The 22,964-nt window shown below is 34.9% G+C and overlaps 2 protein-coding genes and 1 pseudogene across 4 annotated transcripts; 1 reads left to right on the forward strand and 2 right to left on the reverse strand.

The window, feature by feature from the left end:
* Window positions 1-632: 632 nt before the first annotated feature.
* On the reverse strand, window positions 633-4,972 carry LOC116124865. Its single transcript, XM_031410628.1, has 6 exons — window positions 4,769-4,972; window positions 4,356-4,430; window positions 4,196-4,229; window positions 1,531-3,304; window positions 986-1,076; window positions 633-676 (listed from the first exon to the last, which is right to left on the reverse strand). Exons 1-6 carry the CDS (start codon window positions 4,855-4,857, stop codon window positions 640-642), a joined length of 2,100 nt encoding a protein of 699 aa, XP_031266488.1. The 5' UTR covers window positions 4,858-4,972; the 3' UTR covers window positions 633-639.
* Window positions 4,973-9,708: 4,736 nt separating this feature from the next.
* LOC116124831 (uncharacterized GPI-anchored protein At1g61900-like) lies at window positions 9,709-16,870 on the reverse strand. Of its 3 annotated transcripts, XM_031410593.1 has the most exons (9): window positions 16,666-16,870; window positions 15,968-15,993; window positions 15,241-15,364; window positions 13,951-14,805; window positions 12,354-12,599; window positions 12,180-12,194; window positions 10,804-10,944; window positions 10,628-10,675; window positions 9,709-9,974 (listed from the first exon to the last, which is right to left on the reverse strand). In XM_031410593.1, the coding sequence occupies exons 3-9, from the start codon at window positions 15,272-15,274 to the stop codon at window positions 9,901-9,903; spliced, it is 1,413 nt and encodes a 470-aa protein (XP_031266453.1). In that variant the 5' UTR covers window positions 15,275-15,364; window positions 15,968-15,993; window positions 16,666-16,870; the 3' UTR covers window positions 9,709-9,900. The 3 variants fall into 3 exon arrangements, with proteins under 3 accessions (XP_031266453.1, XP_031266452.1, XP_031266454.1); XM_031410592.1 differs by lacking the exon at window positions 15,968-15,993; XM_031410594.1 differs by lacking the exons at window positions 15,968-15,993; window positions 16,666-16,870 and adding an exon at window positions 16,374-16,645.
* Window positions 16,871-18,852: 1,982 nt separating this feature from the next.
* Window positions 18,853-22,038, forward strand: LOC116124838 (annotated as a pseudogene).
* Window positions 22,039-22,964: the final 926 nt, after the last annotated feature.

Below are 22,964 nucleotides of genomic sequence, written 5' to 3' on the forward strand. Positions count from 1 at the left end.
CTTGATTTGAGTATTGAAGATATTACACTGAACAAGTAGGTAATACAAACCAACAAACAAAGAAAAAAAAAATGTTGCTCATTTTGTTATTTTGATTTGTAATTTATTGTATTATTGATGTAATAATGTTTGATGATGCCTTGCTGATGACTTTTTATTCAAGAGTTTATGATTTGGATCCAAATTATGGAATTTTGCATTCTGTGAACAATAACATTGCTGACATCATCATGATGACATCACCAATTGAACTAGCTAGTTTAACTGATTAAACCGATCGAATCGGGACCCAGCCAGCTTGCTGGGGTTTTGTCCCATGTCGGTTTTTAAAACATTGATTACAATTGCTGGCTTCCACATCTCTATGCAGCTCCAGCAATAATGGCTACTCCTTCGGATGGCTTGTTTAAACAATTTTCAGCCATCTTTTACATGAATAACACCTGCAAAAATTAGACACCACTTGAATCAACGAGTAAGAAATTGACATTGGGCTTCCAAGGTTCTAGTTTTTGGTTAGTGGACATACCGCACAAGGTGAAATTCCACGATTTTTCGGTTCGGGCTACTTAATCAGCAGCTCACATTCCCCAGTCAAACCCAGATGTTAAGGAAACAATTTTGTTGATTACTTGGCAGTTATGCACCCAATAATTTCTTCAACTTTTTTATTCCACTGCATACATAAAACAACAGTCAACATTTATGAACTTTAATATGTTTAGTTGGGTAAATGAACTATGCAAATGTACAATGTACATGCATGAATGTTTTAAACTCCGTACCAAACAAGACCTAAATTTTTTAACACTCAGTTCAAACTACTATATCGACAGTGCAAAGCATACTAACCAAACACATTGATAAGACTGTCAAATGTGACGGAGTTATTCCTTTGGGAAGGGAGGAGCGTTAAGCACTTTCATAAAAACAGACATAAGAACAATCAAACTTTTAAGCAATCTAAATGTGTAAAGAAAAGAACCTCTTTGGAAGGAAAGGTACTAGCTCTTCAACCATTTGAACGTCAGAACTACTCGCATCCTCTTCAGGTGAAGTTTGACTTTCTGATTTAACTGCTCATTCAGATGGGAAGTAGGATTAACAATTTGCATTGCAATTATGATTACTGGAAAAATAAATGTACGTGTTGAAGTGTTACAGAAAACTAAGTCCTACTTCATCAAGTAAAATACAATTAGATTTAGAGAGAAAAAAAAAAAGCATAAAATGAAGCCGCACATCAAATTCTAAGATCCAATGGTTAGTTTACAAGACAAACAGAATATCCATGTTGACATTTGTTGTTGGTTCCATCCACTTCAATTTGCATCTCTAAAACAGGAATCAAACAAACTAATTCATAAATATGTAACTTTAAACATGATTAAGATAAACCCTATAAAAATAAATATTAAAATATAAAGGATCTAAACATCCATTCAATGATGCAAAGAAAATGATATCACTCACCTTGTATTGACATTATATAAAATTTTTAAAAATAATCATTAAAGATGGATTACATACCACTGGCATGTTCTTGAATTGATGAGTTGCCTCTGAGATATGAACTGTCATTACAGTCTAAATCTAATTCTTCTTCCTTAGCAAATTTCTCTAACATGTGACCAATAACATTATAAGCAACCAGACTTGTCTCATCACAAATTTCTTGGATAGCAACATATTGGTTTCTACGTCTACTTTGCTTGCTGGGTTTTATATCTTCATCTACTAAGTTATTTGAAAATAAATCCCTTGAGAATACTGGAACCTTTCTATTATTTAGTTCAATTTCATGTCCCTCAAACAAGTTGTGATTAAACCTTTCATGCGGCGTAAGAAAACGGGAGAAACTATTCCCATCAGCTATGGAAAAGCAAACTTTTCCCAGACTTTCTCCTTGGTATTGACTAATATCCATATTAGTGGTGCTACAATGAACTGTTGATCCCAAGGATTGTGAGAGAGAAATGATACCATGGGAATCAGAACCCAGTCTGATAAAACACTTTTGTCCAGATCCTTCACTTGAGATTTTTTTAACCCTGTCCTTAGGTGTAAGGTAGGCAGAAGATCCATTCTCCATAGTGGCAGGGGCATCTGACTTAGAATCAACTGGCACCGACTCCCCAACGCCTTCTGCTTCATGATCTGGTTCAGCATCACCGTCACTATAATCACTATCATCATCATAATCTGATCCTCCATCACTTTCTTCTAATTCCTCCATATATGCATCAGTGAAGTCCTGATCAAGCCCATTGTCAGGAAGCAAATCCCAGATAATCTGCTTTGTGTGAGCACTCACACTCAAGACACAATCTACCTCCTGTTCGATTTCCTCTTTTGGGAAGCACCAATAAGGTGTACTACGAGAACTCCGGTTGACAATAGCAAGAGCTTCTAATAAAGACTTTGGAATGATATCCATATCACTGCACTCAAAAAGATAATCAATTAACATTTTCTTAACTGCTGTTCTAAGACCACGATTGGGTACATCAGCATTTGGGTCCAATAAATGCTGCAAAGTTTTCAGCTCTGGGAATCTAACCTTTGTTTTAAGGAAACAAATTGCTTTCACTATCTCACTTTGTAAACTTCTTATTTCAGGTGAAAATTGATGAAAGCCTGCATCAGAGGAATTCTGACAGCCTGGTTTTAGCTTTAGTGATAAACCTGCTATAGCCATTGCTTTGGCTAATGGCATCTGTAGCTCATCTCCTTTACTGAGTTCGGAAAGCATTTTCTTGCTAATTTTCCTCACATTGTCAATTATCTGGCCTCGACTCCGATTTTGTCTGTGGCGACGTAATTGAGGCATAACTCCTTGGACACCTCTAAGCTTCCTGTCCATTGAAAGCAGGACCTGGGAAGGCAAGTCCTCGAGTCCAGCCAATATCTTGATAGTAGCAGCATAATGAGATTGAAGCGTGGGAGTTAAAAAGTTAGCAGAATTCTCCCGGAAATTTTGTGGGTCATATAGAAGTAGAGATAGCTGCTTTAAGATATTTGTCTTCCAATAATTATTTTTGCTTTTCAAGTCTTTAGAAAGAGATTCCCTAATAACCATTTTCATTTGTTTTCTAGTTTTCTCAAACTTGACAAAGCCTCCTGTAAGGATCATGGCAATGCGGTAAAGCCCCTTACTTGTCAAAGCATCCAGTTGCGACATGAGGATTCTTTTTATATTGTGCATCTCATACAATAACATATTGTCTTGAACATCATGGTCTCTTTCAGCTGTACATGCTCCAAAGGATTCTTCAACACGTGTTTTTACAGTCTCATAGAATATCTGAGATCCACAATAAAGAGAAAATATGAACATCTACTAGTGCTCAGCTGAATAAATTCAGACAAGCAGTGAACAGCAAACACAAATTATACCAAAGGTTCTTATAGAAGAATATTTTACTAATAAACCAATCAAGTATATCAAATTTTAAGAATCATTTGGATTCGCAAAAGAACAAAACTGCAATCAGTTTTACCAAAAATATTTTTCCCAATGACATTGGAAAAAGGGGCCCTTTTTCCAGGGGCTGGATTGTTGGTAGAAACATAAAATAACCAAGAGAAAGAGATAATATATATGCTAATGTATCTTTCTATTAGAAAACAACCACAGGCATTGAATTTGACAAGACTAGCAAAAATGTCCCAAGAGCCAATACAAGAGCTCAAACTAAGAACAGACTCTAGCAGCACATGGAATCCAAAGGAGCAACAGTGTTGTATGATATCCTCGCATCTTCAATCAGGTATACATTTGAAATTCATTGGAACTTGGCTTCTACAAAAGGCATACAGGCAGTCAATGGAAAAATTCGTTGACAAATTTTTCATTTGGATGGCAGAACTAGCATTGAAACAAAACTTGATTCAGCTTAATTTTCTTTTTAATTTAACCTATCAAACTTGCGTTCACAACCCTATGAAAATGTCTTCCCAACCAACCATAAGATGAGTACATGTCATACACGCTGATGTAGCACATCGCGGTTGGTTGTTTTTATGTACAACCATTATAGGGAAACTTTTTTCCAAGAAAACATAACCAAATTTCTAAATACAAATAAAATGTCTATGCCCCATTTATTTGTTGTAAGAATCAGAAGTTCCTTTTTATTTAAATTATAAATTCACTAAAACTAAATATCAAAATACAATGAAGAAAACAACTTACATCGTCATCCCTAAGCAGTGATTCAGGCAACGACCTGGAGATCAAACCAAAATCATTCAATAAAATTAGCGCCGAAGAAAAGAAAATAATCGCATGCTTTTTCTCTTTTGTGGTTTTGACATGCCATATTTCAGTGGGGAAAGAAGCATTCACCACTTACCTATCTTTCTTTAAGAACTTTGGCTCTTTAAACCGATTTCTTTTAGATTTGGATGTAGGGAGTCCCATCAACCACCTGAATACAGCAACTTGGTAAAAACACGTAATGAAATATCAAATCAAAACAAATCGCGGCGACATAACAAGAAACATTTTAAGACAATGCTCTCAGTGAACTTTTTACATCACACAGCTGCTCCATCAAAGCTAATGTAACGCCACAAAGTTTATAATTTTATTTATTTTTTTCATACTAACAAGTAATCTGACATTGAGTAAATTAAAAATTTTAGCTTTCTTAACGCTGTGACCTAACAAAAATTTTGATTATATCAATACGCTTTATATATATATAACCACCGTTAATTTGTACAGTATCAATGAAGGAAAACTTGAAAGGGAGCGAGGACTGACCGTCTTTTGAGCTTAAGTTGCTTCTCTTGGCTCTTAATTTCCGACAAAATCGATTCGCAATCTGTTCCGAACAATCCCGTCGATTCCATTCGAATTTATTCGTACAAGTTACGAACACGTCTGTTATTTCAGATTGATCTGACGGCGGAGAGGGACGGCGAACTTAAAGTTAGGGTTTTGAAGTCTATATAAGTTTTGTTACTGTGAACAAGTGGAGAGGGTTTTAGAAGAAGAATTACTGAGCCGATGGCGTCGGCTTAGTGGTCTGGTTGGTAAGCCTGTAAGCCGTATTATTATGGGTAAATATCACAAACACCTCTCAATTTAAAGCCAATTTTAGGAAAGTATAATATGTTTCAAAATCAATTATGTGAATGTTAAAACCAGTGATTAGGAAACCAACCCGGGTGTCACCAGATAGGGGTTAACCGAAAACCGGTTCAAGCATAATTTTGAATCGAAATCGAACCTATTATCTACTTGAACCGGTTTTTAAAATATTACTGAATTGGCAGAAAGAATCTGTACAATACCCAAATATCAATTGAGTCGATATCAAAAACAAAGAGAGCAGCGCGAAAAGAGAGAGAGAAAGTGCAAGATCGAAGAGGTGTGCATTTGAAGCCATTTAACGAGTTGGCAAGATTAGATGTTGGCCCTTGATGAAGATTCAATGAATAACAAAAAAAGCAAAGAAGTTAATTTGAAGGGGCGTTTGGTTGGGGTAATGTGAGATTACTGAAGTTATGTCATCTATATTAACTTGATTATCACGTTTGATTGTCAAGTAATATAAGATACCAGTAATCTTCAAATACCAATAGTAGTTGTTGGTAATATTGAGGTAATTTAATTACCTTATTTTCTTAGGGTTTGCTTGAGAGTTTTTTTTTTTACTGGTTTTGTGGGGTTTTAAAACGACTGGTTTGAGGTGTTTAAAAACCATTACTTGCCAGATTTTTTATGGACTGGTTTAAAAACCCTCCAAAACCAGTGTAGTGTATTTTTTGAAGGGTTTATAAAACACTCAAATCAGGGTGTTTGACTGGTTTAAAAATTTTATCCCAAAAAAACCCCTTCCACTATTATTCATAAATAATAATCCCTTTGCTGGTTTAAAAATTTCTTCAAACCCCATTCAATCTTCAACTTTTAGATGACTATTACAATGCTTTGAACTTTTTATCTTAGGCTTTCTAATCCTTCATTAGAGATATAAGGTTTTCTTTCTTTCTTCTTCATTTTCCCCTTCAACTTTTTGTTCTTTTAATCTAGTAAACTCCTCTGTAGGCTGTATACAATTAACTGCATTTCTTTACAGTTGTTTTACAAAATTAGGTGGTTTTTCCTTTATTTGATTTTTCTTTTGCGTTTAGGTGATGATTGAATCGTTTTCAGTTTGTTAAATAAAGATTGTTTTTTAGGCTTTGCTTCATGATTGAAGAAAAGAACAAAAAACTATTTTTAGAAATGCTGCGGCTGTTATAGATAATTTGCGAAGTCCAACATTGTGGCAGCATGTTTATTCTCTTAAAGTGACAGATTCGAATGATTGTGTGATGAATTAAAAATATACAATGATTGTGTGATGAATTAATAATATACAATAAAAAAACTTACAAATAAATTAAACTTGGAAGGAACTTTGATACTAAGTATTGGTAATTGAAAAAAAAAAAAAAAAAAAAAAAAAAAAAAAAAAAAAACTCCCAAATATTGGTTGAAGTTGGAGTATTTTTATGAGTATATATGTAAATTTATTATTTTAAAAAACTATCAGAACCGCTGGAAAATAAACTCTCAAGCACTGGTTGGGTGTTTTAAAAATCGCTACTAAAAACCCCTCAAAACCGCTACGATGGTTTACCTTCATAACCGCTACCATAAAACTCCCAAGCAGACCCTTAAGTATTCTAAGATTACCAGGGTAATCTTTTTTTTTTTTACAATTCTATCCCTTATTAATAAAATTTTAGGACAATAATGCCTTTATTTTTATATTTATTTACATGAATATGATTTTTACTAGTTCACCCCAATTAATTAACTTTTTGGATAAAATTACCTTTGAATTCAAAACAAATTGCAGCCCACCCAAGCCATCACCCCCACCCACCTGCCGCCGGCAACCACTATTGCAGCCAGCCGCTGCCGGAACGGCGCACGAAAGGTCGAAAATGGGTGTCGTGCGCCAATATGACCATTTCGAGCTAGATATCTAGCCGGAAATAGCCAGATCTATCACATCTGGCCAGAAATGGCCATATGGCACACAGAGGCCATTTCTTACCTTCCGTGCGCCGTTAGGTTGTCGACTGTAGGCGGCCTGCAGTGGTTTCTGGCGGCTGGCAGTGGTTGAGTTTGTGGGGGTGCTTTGTTGATTTTCCAAACTTTTATTATGGAGTTGTTTTTGCTAAATTTTTAAATACAGGGGGTTACAATACAATATTAAAAAATAATATAATAATAATATTTAATTAGAAGACAATTTAGTAATTTAAGTAACATACCCACCAATTTATTCCTCCAACCAAACATATTAATATAATATAACCACCAATTAACCAAACATATTTTTTTTAAAGATTCCCAATAATCTTCAAGATAATCTAATATTCTCAGTAATCCAACACTCACAGAGCCAAACGCCCCTGAAAAATAGAAGTGGAAAGTTGAAAAAAAAAACTTACGATGCTAGAACATAGGCAAGAAAGGGCGGTTACAGTCCTAAAGAACACCATAGCTGCCTCGTCTGAAAAACTAAAGGAAAAATGGTTTTCAATCAAAATGAGGATATAGAAAGAGAAAAGAGAAAATGGATGAGAGAATCCTGTACCAAACCAAATCACACCACCACCTCCGCTAATTCAAAGCTAAATTTATAATGTAAAACTTATTCCATTTACAGCAAGCAGACTGAAGAGTGAAGACAGAAGATTTTACCGTGAATGAAATTTAGGTTAGGGCAAAATTAGGATTTTTAAGTTATTTAGGATTTTATAGATTTAGGATATTTAAAAAAAAAAAACCGGTTTTTAAAAAAAACCGATTTTTTGGTTCGATTTTTAGATTTTTTTCACCCTTACCCGTGATAAATAAGTTTAAAATCTATCAAACACACCCCTACGATAGTTAAGGTGTTGATTTTTTAAGCCAAATTTCGGTTGATTCCAATGTAAAAAATTCAATCCAACACCACCACTTGAACCACCAACCTTCACTCTACAAAATCCCTCTAACCCCGTTAGTTAAATTAGGGATTTTGGGAATAGTTAAAAACAGTAACCCGGTCTAGAGAAGGCTCTGGGTCCCGATTAAACCAGTTAAACCGGCCAATCTTGACCAGGTTCCTTTTATCGCTAATATTATTATTACTTTTCAAGGTGTCACGTCCAGCCCAAATTAAGAGGTCCATTGGGCTAATCCATAATAGGACAATAAAAGGCTTTGATTAGAGAATATGCCAAGAAACTTCCAAAATGTTTTAGAATATTCTTACCTAAATAGGCTGCAGAATAAGAGTGTTAGATCTGAAGTGACATTGTATTATTTCGATTCCAAACATTGTATTATTTTAAGAATAATACTAATACAAGATAGTTTCCTCTCATGTTCTTTATATTTTCTTGAGTTCCTTGTATCTCTGTTTTAAAAACCGGACCGGCTGGTCGGATCAGGAACCAACATCTTTTTGGGTCCGGTTCAGATCTTAGGGGGGTTTTGTAATATTTCAAAATTATAAGGGTTAATTTATATTTTTATAGGGGTGTTTTGGAGATATGTCAAAAGTTTAGAGATTAATTGATAATTTTTGGGGGGTATTTTTGAAATAAATAAAAATTTTAGGGACTAATAATTTTTTAGGAGAATTTTTGTAATATATTAAAATTTAAGGGATTAATAATAATTTTTTAAAAATAAAATTGTCGCTGACATCATCAGTCCGACCAACCTTGTTGCTCGGATCATGAGTCAACCGGTCCAACCAATTGGACCAGTTGACTCATGATCGGAGCAACAAAACGGGTTACCCTCCGGTTCGGGTTTTAAAACAATACCTTGTAAGAGTATTTTCCAGACACCATACTCCCCGTTACAAAAGGAATCATAAGAGAAAAATCTTATTATAGTAAGTAAAATAAAATGGAAAATGACATTTTAGCCCTTTTGACCATACAACATAATCAAATTACAAAATAAATTGTTCAATAAATAATTACCGATGCTATTATCATTTATTTATCCGCTCATAGACATTGCAATTTGATTGCAAATTTAATTAACCTACACAATCTCACGTCTTTTTGCAGCCATTCTATTTTCAAAGTACTTTGTGGGGCTTAGTATTAACCCTAAAAAAAATCTAAGAAAAATTATGGCGAACAATGAACATACGAAAATCTTCACTTGCTGAGAAGTTGAAGCTTCGGCAGTGTAACTTCAAACCATGTTCTGAAAAATTTGCTTTCACTTCTGCTTTGAACATGTATTCAGTCAGATACCTCACCAGATCCGAAGATTGTGGTTCGAGAATTGATTGAATCATGATTCAGTAGTTTAACCCCGGATAACATTACAGTTTCCTCTTTGAGCTAACAAAAATTTTCATTTCTGCTGAAAAACAAGTACTGCTATTGATCTCCAGTAATATCTCAACATTTTCATTTGAAGTAATCCATTTCAAACTCACATGAATGACTGAGATGGTACGATACCAGATCGGTTAACACATTACTTGAGACGGAAAAGTTGAAATATTATTTGAGAAGCATAATACTTCAAGCACGACGGAGTGCTCGTTTCACATGCTTAACCTAAGCCTGTCTATATTGACATCTCTCAGATAAAGTATCATGCAACTTCAATATTGCTAATAACTTTTCACACCATAGTTGAAACTGCAAACACAAGTCCTCCAGATGAATGGACAACATGAAACAAAAATTAAGAGCCCAAATAGAGAGAAAAAGAGAGAACGAAAGTGCAAACATCAGGAAGAAAGTGGAATAGGGTAAAAACATCTGCTATACAAAAAGGCTTACTCAAAAATATACATGTAAAATCCCCCACACAGTCTGATTACCAAAAAGCCCCTATTCCAAACCAACTCAGCTCGACCCTCTACTAACTCTTCAGCACAATAATGCACTGAAAACAAAAAATGAAAAAATGGGAACAAGGACTTCCAACACACAACCGCTACAACCTGCATCATAGAAAGACATGAAAAGTTTAGATATCGCTAAATCAGGGAACAAGACGAATTCAAATATCTACAACTAACACTCAGCTCAGCAGCCACAGCTACCGAGATGGTAAATCTAACTTGCCAGACAATTTGGCCTTGAGAAATCTATAATAATATTTGTGAGTATATAGTATTTTACTTCTAACCAACAAGGAGCACAATGACCATCAGTTCTTTTTTCGGGGGGAGCATGAGGAATACAATCTTTCTAAATGTGCATCATAGAAAGAATGGTATGACTATAAAACAAATAAAAAAAACTTGGCAGCCAAAGATCAATAAACCAATAACCACAATGTCAACAATATCATCCTGCATGAAACTAATTGTGCTAATTTAAAATCCTCTGTTAATGTGTTGCATGAAACACAAAATCACCTTAAAAGTAAAATGTCAAAATTATTTACTGTCCTTCAGGATAATACAATTATTGGGCATATTCTCATTGATTGCTAAAATACCATTTTGTTATAAGTACTTTGTTGAACACGCCAGCTTTCACTTGTCCTAATTTCTGCAATTATCATTTATACTTTCTCGAAAACTTAATAATTAATTTAAGATGCGGTATAAAACAAACATAGAAAGGCTAGGAATTGCATAGTACGAACCATGATTCTTAAAAGTTTCCGATGTTGGGAGGGCAGGCAATGACATCTCTGCCAAATTAGAAATAGACATTAGGTCTTCAATGTAAAAACAACTTGCGAGAGCACTTCCTATGAAATCTCATCTTTAAGTTAACAGTAAAACTAAAAATAAAAATCATTGTTTGCCAATCAGTTACCAGGAGCACACAGAGACAAGGATGACATTGAGGATGATAAAGGCCACGGAGCTGCAATGTTGTCGGTTAGGTCACATGTGAAGCTGTAGCCTGTTGAATTGTCAAATGCCACATCTGCAGGCAAGCTTCGAAGCAGACATCCTATATAAAATAAGAAATTTATTAACTTACAAAAGCAAAACTAAATTTCATTAGATTGATCAAAAAAGAATAACAATGTAGGTCTAGGGCTGTTAACCGAACCGAGCCGCTCGCGAGCAGCTCGGTTCGGTTAACAGCCCTATCCGTAATAGGCATTGGTAAACTTATTTTGATCTATTTTTATTCGAGCTTGAGCTCTTCCTTCTCATGCCGAGCTGAGCTCGAGCTCCCCAAAGCTCAACTCGACTCGATAACACCCCTAGAGCGGGTCACCCAAATTCTATTAACATAAGAATCTAAAATACAAAAGAATGCTTATTTAACATAAAATCAAGATCTATTAATTAACATATGCTATTTTATTTCCTATGCAATTACGGAAAGTGACAAATCATTAGACACGTGCCTTAAGTGTGAGAAAACAATACCCACCCTCACCCTTTAGAGCACACTTTTAAACTTAAGCAATTAGAAACAAAACACGTGCCTTATATATATCCCTCCATCTGTATATATACACAGCAGATGTGCTTTGTCTGATTGCTTAAGTCTCTATAATGGAATTATTGTCATTCCATGATTAAAACTAATTCTTTTGTAGCATTAAGACCCTAAACCCTCCCTTTCCTCCTCTCCGCACAAGACACAAATGAAAAATCAGAGTCTTGCTTATCTCAGTCTCTGTGTTCAAATTTATGTTCTTAAAGGAATGCTAGAAAGAAGGAAAATCGAATCCAACTGCCAAAAATCGGTGAGTAAACAAGAGAAGCCCCTATTAGTTTGATATAAACAATTAACGGTTCTTATTACAGGGAAAAATGCATCCCCTTTTGGGATTTTGAAAACTAGTAATAGGTGTGGAATTGTCAAAACTCCACTTTAAATACTCAAATAGCATTCAGCTTAAAGTTTGTTAATGAAAATCTACAAAAGTGTTTTCAGGCATCCAGCAAAAAGGATTGATAACTTTCCCAGGACATACATGAGGTGTCCAATATTTCCATTATTTTTTTTCTTTTTGGTCCTTAAGAAACAACTGAGGTTAATTAATCTTTTTACCATAAGCAAAAATTTCTTCCTCCAACACCACACCACTTGTCTTTTTAAACATATGAATAAATTAATGAATGCTAACTAATTTTACAGAAGAATGCATACCACCAACTGAATAGTAACATACAAAATTAAATCACAGAATTTGGACGGGGAGAAGGAAAGGAGAAATTGAAGCAAACCTTGTTGTCCATATGCTGTTTAAGAATCCACATTGCAAATTGACCAAAAAAAAAAAAAAAAATAAAAAGAAAAAAAAGAAAAAAAAAAAAAAAAAAAAAAAAAAAAACAATCAGATGAATTAATAGTAAAAAAAGGGAATGATTACAAGATCATCATCACAGAAATATATGTACCTTGAATGCTAAAGTCTTTCAAGTCGACATCACAGAGCTCATAGACATTTGTCATAACCCCTCCTTTCCGTAACATAGACCCAAAAAATGCAGCACAGATTATGGCATGTTTATTTGTGATTAGCATTTGCCTCTGTATTCCTGCAATATAGGTATTCAGCGAGCTACAGCACGTAGGACTAGGAGCCGCTACATTACGACATGCTTTAATTACTTCCGAAGGCTGCTTAAACTCCAATGGGCAAACTGCAGCAAAATAGTTTCGTGACCATAAGCAAAATAACAGAAACAAGTTATAAATTATTTGCACAAAACACCAGAAAGCAATATTGCATTTGACTGACTCATATACATTCTTTATTTAATAATCTGGAGCTTTGGTTCCAAGCCAGCTAGTTCTTGGATAATATTAGAAACTAAATTGAAGTTTGAATCCACAAACTTGATGCTTATTAAACTTACATGCCTAGCTTCATTATTCGAACTTAATAGATGGAATCACCTGAAGGCAAAATGACTATCTTAATGCTTCTTATAAATGTAAAAACAGAAAGAAAACCTCTTAGGATATTGCACACCATACTTAATTTTCACCCCATCTTTCTCTAATACCTAGTTTTTTTAGCACTAAAATGGAAATTGTTTACAGCTAATACCTCATTTTGCTTTGTGTCTATTTCTATTTTATTTACATCTAATACACTAGTTGTAACATGAATTTCTTTCTCAATCTTTCCATATTTTAAGATCTTCATGTTTCATCAATTGAAGTATAGAGATAAAAGTACTATCGGTAGGATCAATAAATGTCATCTCCAAGTTTATTCCTACATGGTTTCTTCAAACTGCATTAGATAAAGATATGATCACATAGAGCGTGGTTTTTCCTATATTACACATAAGACAGCCATATCATTTAACAGATGTTCATCTTCATTTTTCCACATCAACAAAGTATGGCAATGAGATATGGTAAGATGTAAAATATATTTCTTAATTTGCAAACTTCATACCCATCGCACATAAGAAGGGTCTTAGAGACGGTTTCTTGTGGCCAGTGCATATTTAATAACTCATAACCACGGAACCAACAATTTACATTCAATCAACAATCAACCAATACTTACCAAATAACAATGTGAATGAAACTAAAATGTGATATCTAGCAATCTGTTAGAGCATAAAACATTAAAGATGCTTAAAATAGAGCCAGAAACTATACATATAAGTCTATGGAAACAAAGGCAAAGAATTTTTTGGAACTTCTTAAAGCCTTTTAATTATTTTTGACAGGAGAAAATTTGTTTCACAGAAAAAAACAAATACCCATAAAAAAAACTAAACCAACCATGAGCAGATAAATGAAGATGCCATGATATGATAGAGGAGAAATACAAATGCTAAATATATGTCTGAAGATGTAAAGCAAGTATATATGCCCTAAAGTTCTAATTATCATGATTACAGACGCCATACAATTATCCAAAATATAGAGCAACTTAATTAGAAAGAATAAAGTAGAAGCACAAGGAATTTCAAAAAATTTCTATAAGTACTACATTTGGCAACAAACATGTAAGATAATTAAACACTGTACCCTTGTTAACTTTGCAGGCCGATAATATTCGGAATGCAGTGTTGGTGACATCTGCTGACAATTTACTAGAAAGATACGAGTATACAACCCCTTTACAGTCATTTAGCGCATTAACATGATTTGAGCCTCCAACTAGATTTTTATTGTCATTAATTGCTAATGATGATCCTGAAATCTGCAGAGCAGCCTCCATAATGGCAGGTTGACAAACTGGTCTGCAACACTCTTTAAGAGGATCAACAGTGCTGCAGGCCTCCAGTAATTTGCTTGTGTTTACTGTCTTCTCAAAACTAATAACATCCTTAACTGGACAAGAACCACCAGTGAGATTCAATGATGTCACAGAACAGAGTGTATGAATTGTGCTGTTGGCCCCCTTGCTAGCTAATATACTAATGATATCTGAAAAACAATCATTAGCAACCGCATTTTGCAAGACCAAATTTTCAGATTTCATGCTGTAGAAACCCTGGAATATGTGAAGTAAACTACCAAGCTGCGGACAACATATTACATTTCCTACAAGTGCAGCTAAAGGTTGAGAACAATCAGTTGCTGTTTTGTCCATGATAATTGACATGGCAGAGAAATTTACAGGGCATCGCCCAGTTAAATTTGGTTCGTATGTAGTAGGAAAAGTCGGGTACATTGGTGGCAAAGTTTCACCAGTATATGGATAATGTGGAAATACAGCTGGTGATATTTCTATAGGTTCAAACAGTCCAGTGCTAGGAGGATTAGCCAACTCAGACGTGGAAGAAACATGACTAGGCTCAAGCACAGTCTGCAATGCCACTACATCTTGGAAACTAAACAACCAGGTGATGAATAATAAGAACACCTGACACAGGGATCCTACAATCAAACACAAGCCAAAAATCAGCATCTAGATATATAATCAGTCATACAATAGGAAATAATGCATGGACTACAGTAAACAAATTACAGCTCAGAAAAATAAAAGGAGCCAAAATATGCAAAACTTTGCTTGTTATGGATTCAGTAACAAACTATAAAACACAATCTTCAATACTTTTAAATCAGAGAAAAGATTAGAGAATAACATAATGAATTATAATTAAATCTCTAAATCATGAAAGTTATGAAGAAAACACATAAACACACCAGAGATCAAGTACCTTCATATAATCAAATAAAATGATAGCCTTATAATAGAGCAATCTAATGCTAGAGAAGAGGCAAAAACTTGAAAGATGACTTTTTGCCCTATTCAATTGATGTCTAGTCAAAACAGGCCACATCAAACACTAATAAATTCCGATAACTCACCTTTAAGATGAGTAACAGTCTGAAAACAGTCCATAGCTCCCCTAGCCGTTCGGCACCATTGAGCTTTACAGAAGAAAACACTATGGTAGTTAATTGTCAGCACAAGAGATGTTCACAGCGATACCTGAACCATCTTCAAGCATTAGGACAAAAGCCATGAGGAAACAAAGAATTACAAGGCAGACTAAAAATCATACTTCAAGTAAACAAAAGAATTTCTAATATCAATTCAAAAAAAAATCAAAACTACTGCTACAACCCAGTTTTGTCAAACCATATATACTATTATGTCTTGAGCTTTGCAGACAACTGAGCCCAAATCTAATCAACTTCATCAGTTGGAAGATATTTCCATTTACTCCTCTTTTATTTAATTTTCCCAACTAAATTACATGACTACATTCATCAGTTGGAAGATATCCACCTAAGAAAACCCGAACAATGACACTAAGCTCAATTAAATCAAGGTTCCCCAAAACCATATTATGAATATGAAAATCATCATACACGAAATTCCAATTTTCTCTTGTTTTTCCACATTTTTCCAGCTACCAAACATATAACCATACATTCGCACAGGAATGAGAGAAAAAACCAAGTCATCTATGTCAACAACAATCATTTCAATTTTGATCACCTCTGCCATATTTTTCTCAGCTATTAAACAAGTCAGCTCAATGGATCAATGCTTCTCATCAAAAACAAAAAATCAAACATGAAGACTTACATTCCCTCTTCATTTCCGCATTTTCTCTGAAACCAAACAAGTAAAATCATTTCTTCAAAGAAATCAAAAACGAAACCCTCAACTCAACCAAGCCAAGTAACCAAACTGAGCTTAATAAACCAAAATTTCCAAACAATCACTTACTTAACACTAAAAGCTTCATTTTCACATGTTTTCTCAGCAACCAAACAAGTAAAAATCATCTCTAGGAAGAAATTAGGAAGAAAAAAAAAGCTCAACCAAGCTAACTAACCAAATTGCGCTTAATCAACCAAAAGTTCCCCAAAAATCACCTTTTTAACACTAAAACCTTCAATTTTCCTTCACTTTCCCAAGTTCCCTCAGCTCCTAGACAAAAATTTCAAAAAATAGAAAGTAAAGAAAACAAAAACCCAAAAAAACTCACCTGCATAGATGATACAAAACAAGCAACCTCAACCAACCAACCCTTCTCCTCAAAAAACCAAAAATCAAGCTCTAAAACTTACACTTTCCCATCATTTACCAGCATTTTCTCAGCAACCACCAAAGAAATCAACAACAAAACCACCCAACTCAGCCGAGCAAACTCCCCAAACTATACTCAATCAACCAACCTCCACCTCCAAATTTCAACTTTCCTTCATCTCCCACGGTTTCCCAGTTCCCAACCAAAAAACCCAGAAAAAAAAAAAAAAAAGCAAAGAAAAAAACTGTACCTGAACACGATGTTGCACTTGCGCCCATAAAACGAGCATATCCAAGCACAAAAACCTAAAAATTGAACCTTCCGTACTCAAGACGCAGTGAACAACGCCGTTTCGGTGCCGATCGGTAGGTGAATGATGAGAAACCCTAGAAATAGAAAGGGGAGCAGTGAGCTCAGTGAGTGAAGAGTGTTAATGTGAAGTTATAAAGGTGTGGATAAAGTGAAGGGAAAGAGACGAGAGAAGGGAAGGGCGCGTTAATAACTTTACCTTTCGGGACTTGACCCGGAATCTTCCGGATTTGGAGCCTGGGTCCTCTTTCTATTTGTGGGTGAGTGACCCGGTTGCTTTTGAGGTCCCACTAAGGGCATAATAGGGGTTTACTATGACAAGGACAAAAGTGTCGTGTCACTTCATTTACACTTTTTATTTGTTTTCTAATTTAATATTTTCTCTTGTTTACGTTCATTGCTTCTACGGCGTAAATATAATTAAAGAAAATAATATGGGTTGGTTTGGTTTATTATTTTGAATATAATATTAGGTAATTAAATACGAGTGTATTATAAGGTAAAGTTTTAAAATATATAAAAAACCCTTAGGTTTACTAATTTAATTAAATACCCTAATATATAAAATAATAAAAATACTTCCACTATTTGCAGTACCAGATTCCGGCCACCACCATTGGAATCTGGTCGAAAAATTGTGTTACGACCCAGTTTAGTCAGATTTGTATTGTAGCGAGTCGTTATGACATTTTTCGACCATATCTACGGCCTGCTGTGGCCACGACGATTGGAAAAGGTCAAAACAACGATCATTTCTTTGGGCGTCGCTGACGGGCAGATCAGTGAATTATCGACCAATTCTGATAGGTAATTCACCGTTGTGGCAAATTCCGACTACCACCAATGGTGGTTGCTGAAATCTGACATGTATGGGTCACGGGAGTGTTTTTGTTAATTTTTAAAGGGATATTTAATGAAATTAATAACCTTATGGGGTCTAAAAATAATTAAAAAATAAGATAATATTTCTGGAATAATGTGTCAAATATTATTTGGATAATAAGATTGGGAATATGAGCAAAAATAATTAGCCAAACATGCCCATATTTATCGATTACACATACCGAACTCTTTATCCCGATTGATATAAGGTGTAATGTAGAGGGTCTTTATCCCGATCATGTTAGACTTACATTAATTAGTATGTAGAATCAAAGTCTAGTCTGACCTTATAATTAAAGGTCAAGTCATTTTCAGTTTTTGGTTTGAAACATATCTATTTAATTTAGGATGGATCCATATAGTTGCATATTACCTTGATGGACCAAAAGAGAATATACTAATAGAAGAATTTCTCTAAATTTGGAGCTGGTTATTATCAATAGTATGTTTAGTACAAGTTATATTTGTTTCATATTGTTTAAGTTAGTGAGCGTCGTAATGTATATATATATATGGTTAGATTATCTTCTCCGTATATATATGTGGTTGGATTATCTTCTCCCTTAAACCAGCTTTTGGGAGAAAATTTACCGATTAAGACAAGCACGACACACATACACTTTTTTTCCCCTTTGATCAAACTCAAACATTCCTGCAGAATTACGCTATTACCCTTCTTCGATCAAACTCAAAACATTCCTAGTAAACATGAGCGATGATGGCAGGGTGAGGAGAGTTGAGTGATATTTTTTTGCGGTGAAAAGTAATAAAAATTGTGGAAACCCCAATAGTTTATTGTATTACACTCTAGTACCAGTAGCTACACTGTTGGTGTAAATTCTCTCGTTATTTTCCGGCCGCTTGTTTCCGTCAATTCAGCTGTGGTTCTAGCTTTAACAATCGAAACTTTGATAGGTTTCTATTTTTCTTTTTATGTATAAATGATAAGTTGTTAATGAAGTTTGGCGAGTGCATACGTTAAAGATTGAGTTATGATTATTGAAAAGAGCAGAGACGAAGAATCTTCTTTTGTTTCTTTTTTTTTTTTTTTTTTTTGAATTTTTTTATCACATTGGATAATTTTGATAACAAACTCAGGGTTTCTAATGGATTTTTCATGTTGACATATGCATTGGTTTAACAAAAGCTGGTACTTGCTCTACTTCTTCATTCATAGCTCAAACAGCCGAAAGCTTTTCATTTTTCATTATTTTTTTTTCTGTTTTCTATAGTTTAGGAATTAAAAATGGCTTTAGAACTTGGTATGCTCATCTTAAACAGAGGACTTTCAGGGTTTTTAGTATTGTTTCTTTCATATTTTTATATTTTCTCTGTATTTTGTGTTCGCATTTTTTCCTTAAACAGAAAGTAGATTTTTGATAAATTTTAAGAGAGGTCTGTCTTAGGCGAGGTTATGATTTTCTAAATTTTAGTTAAGTTCATCTGTATCTTTCAAATTATTAGTCAAACCTTAGGGAAGTCAATTAAATTTATGATGGTTTCTGGGTTTGTTTTTTATAGTTAATGAAATGCGGTTATTCTTGTTTCAGGATTGTGCACTTGTACTGTGGCTTCGGAGAAACAGAGTTTGATTTTGCTTCAAGGAAAAGTACTGCTATATGCATAATCTTACCCGTGTCATATCTCGCCTGTTATCTACTTCCCTTGTACTGTCACAACCACCAAAAGAATTTTGGAGAGAACTTTGCCCTCATTGGGAAATGATGCGAAAATTGTTCAAAGAGTGGATTTGAGGCCAATCAGGGTATGGTGACTCGAGCATTTTCAGTGAAATCAAGTGGTGGTGATGGTGATGGGAGTGAAGGTAAAAATGAATGGGAGAAGGCTGTGGGTGAGCATTTGGTGGGACCAGAAATGAGTTTAATGTGGTCAACTGGATTGACCAAGGAGCATTTTGATGGAGTGGCTGTTGGATGTCAAACTAGTTCCGGTAGTAGTGGACAGGATACATATTATGAATCTCAGTGGTATCTAATATGCAAGATATTGAAGATAGATAAAGGAATTAGAGGAAAAGAACAGAAAGAGCAAGGCTTATGTTGCGGGATGGGATGAGAGATTTCGTGAGACGTGCTGCTGAAGCAAGTACAGAGCCTGGTGCAAGAGTGTCTTATCTCAAGGACTCAAAGAAGGCAGAGATGTACCGCTTGCACAGGACAATCCTGGATTTATAATGTGGAGAGGCTTGCCAAGGATTATAGGATTATGAGGCAGAGGGTGCATGCAATTCTGTGGCTGAAGGACTTGAGGAAGAAGAGGAGAAAAAGCTTGGCCATCCATTGGATATCTGTTTGAGATTCTGCTTGACACCTGCCCAGAGTGAGATTTCGTATCTAATCATTGTTTATTTTTTGATATTTAATGTCTTATATCATTCTGATTTGGCCTTTTGGCTTGATGTTGTGTGTGATTATCAGTACTTATGTTATGTTTTTTGAGGTGTAGTTGTTTATAAAGCAGATATTTGATGTTTAAAAGAATTCTTTCATCTACTATTGAATCACATCATTTAAATGTTTTGACATTGGACAAATTTTACTTAACTGTCATATATCTTGTAATGCTTCTAAGCAAAAGCTACCCTTAGAATTATCTCAATCATAAATGCAGTTTCTTTATACTTTTGATTACCCGTATGGATGTGTCTAAAAGGAAACTGAAACTTGTACAGCATGTATGTGATAGTTGTTAGATATATGAATTTAAAGGGCATTCACTTATTTCGTAAAACAGAATGTGGTGATAATCCATTGAGGGTATTAAGAAATGTGCTACAAACTGTTATTCATAACCTTAGCTGTGGTGGTGTTTGCGGCGAGGTTAACTTTTGTGTGATGCGTTGGTTACTTCTGTTGATAGAAATATACTGCTGTAATCATGGGTGATGATGGAGATCGAAAACAATATTTTGTAAGCTGCTAATGGTAGTAATCTTTGTGGCATGATGACAATGAGCAAAACAACTTTTGGTTAGCTGTGGTTGGGTTTAGTGCTAAAGGTTACTTTTGGTCCTTTTAACTTGGAGCTAGTGTGGCTTTGTGTGTTGCTAGTCATGTTGATGATATTGGTTTCATGCTTATCGTATTGTTGACATAAATAGATGTTCAGTCCCATGGGAATAGGAATGTCATAGTAATTATACACAAAAAATGGTCCCCAAAAAAATGTTGTGTCAAAGATGCAATTACAAATGCACATGTCTTGGGTTGATATATCATAAACCAGACCTAGAAACATTGAATTAGCAAAATATTGGCTGATTTGCCTCTGAAATAATAACTTTCTATTTCCTTTGCAATTTTTTATTTTTTACTGCAGATTCTTCATTTCTCATACCGGGAATTCCATGTGGCATCGCTTCCATACAAACCTGACTTTAAGGTTGGGATGGTACTATCAAAGACCTAGATGAAGTTCATTATGAGATCTCCCAGAAAGAGGATGAAATGCTATATCAGACTTTGTCCAGAGAATGACTTCAACAAAATGAAGTAAGTCCAAGTCCTCTTAGCCTTAGCCTTGTGACAAGAAAGATCTTGGCTTTGTATTTCCTTGGCTTTTCATTTCAGTTTTTGAAAAACTTTGTTGTTCTGTTTCCTTCTAAAAGTGGGGAAAAGAGTACTAATGTTGTTGAATATTGATTTTTTAGTCTCTTTCTCTCTACATAACACAAATGCACTTGCATGCACAGTTCTGAAGAATTTATTTTCATATTGATTAACTAATGACAGATTTAATTGCAATATCTTTTGAGTTGGATTGCTGAGGGGAGTGGATTGCTGTGAGCTGTTAGTACAATGGGGACCCTGCTTCATCTACTTTTGCTGGTGGAGGCAGATCTGTCTACCAATGATTTCCTAAAATTTTGAGTGTCCTGACCCTTTTAATAGATAACTCCATAGTTTTTTCCTTTCTTTGATTTGCTTGTAGACATTTACCAATGTTCTGCCCTATTATTCTTCAAGTCATTGTCTATAAAAGAAACAAAATATCGACTCTATGCACATTTGGTCTTTGTTAACCCTAATATTTGTAGTTTTGTCTCTTTACAGAGACAGGGAAGGTGAATATGCCACAAATATAGCAGCATCGTTCTTTAGAAGTTGGCAATTCACAGTGGAGAAAATGGGACCACGAGCAAGCGTGGGGGGTGGGGCTGGAAGTTTGTTAGCATGCCATGGGTCTACCCGACCACTGAATGAAATGGAAAAAATGTACGTGAAGCGAGAGAGACCTCGCCGTCGACGCAGAATTTTCCCATGATGTGCTTTGGTAGATACAAAATCCCTGCTTCTGTTGTACTTGTCTGCATCTGAGAAGTAAGATGAAGTTATAATTTTCCTGAAAAAAAAAAAAAAAAATCAGTACATTTACCTTTCTGCTTTTGCAATGTAAGATCATGAGCTGATCATATTTGGTCACATAGCCTTTTCTCCTAATCTTGCTCTTTTCTTGTTTCTTTCCGTCTTTCATTGTGGCTTCACTGGACCAAGTTTCCTGAAGTTCAATTTTGTATAAAATCAATTAGGAGCTCTCAGATTATAAAGGATTTGAGAATCTAGTGACAGAGATAAATTTAGTTAGCGAATCTGTCTAATTAGTAGATGTATATTATTTAGTGTCTTTTCTGAGTATTTCATCTTGTAAACCTAGTTTTGATATAAATTTTTTGATGTGATCTTCTAATCAGAGCAAACTCTCTTGGATCTAAATGTTAATGTTAAGTGTTGCTATGGCAATTTTTGCAGAACAACTCACTAATGGTCTACTAACGACAATGAGATTTTATTATTTCTGAAACCCTAGAGAGATTTTTGTAATTACATCAACACTTCAGGGGGTTGTTCTTTAAACTCATTTGTATATTTTAAGATTGGCATGTTGGTGAAAGAAAACCTCGAATTTCAATCTTAAAAGTTAGGCAGTAACAGACATATACAAGTGGCAGCAGTGTAAGCTAATTTACGGTCCTCTCTTAAAATCATGGCCATGATCGCTAAGAATCCATAGGCTGTGGCAGTCTATTCCAACCTGTGATGATTCTTGCAGCTCGACCGGCTCTTCGGCCACACACCAAGATGCCACATAAGCAGCAAAGACACCCATTGCATTGCAATTGTAGCACACTGCTTGAGGATTTCATTGTTAGGCGATAAAGAGTTGCCGCAAGCATCACTGGTGGCCCAGAGGTTAATTAGTTCTTTGGTATATTTTCAAGGGTCTTGAGTTCGATCTACCTGAGTTGCTAATAAGGTGACCATTAAAGGATTTACCTAGTTGTCAACTTTAAGACCTCGAAAGATTAGTTAAGTATACGCAAATTGGTCTAGACACCCC

The sequence above is a fragment of the Pistacia vera genome, unplaced genomic scaffold (assembly GCF_008641045.1).
Source record: "Pistacia vera cultivar Batoury unplaced genomic scaffold, PisVer_v2 Contig157, whole genome shotgun sequence".
NCBI classification, from domain to species: Eukaryota; Viridiplantae; Streptophyta; class Magnoliopsida; order Sapindales; family Anacardiaceae; genus Pistacia; species Pistacia vera.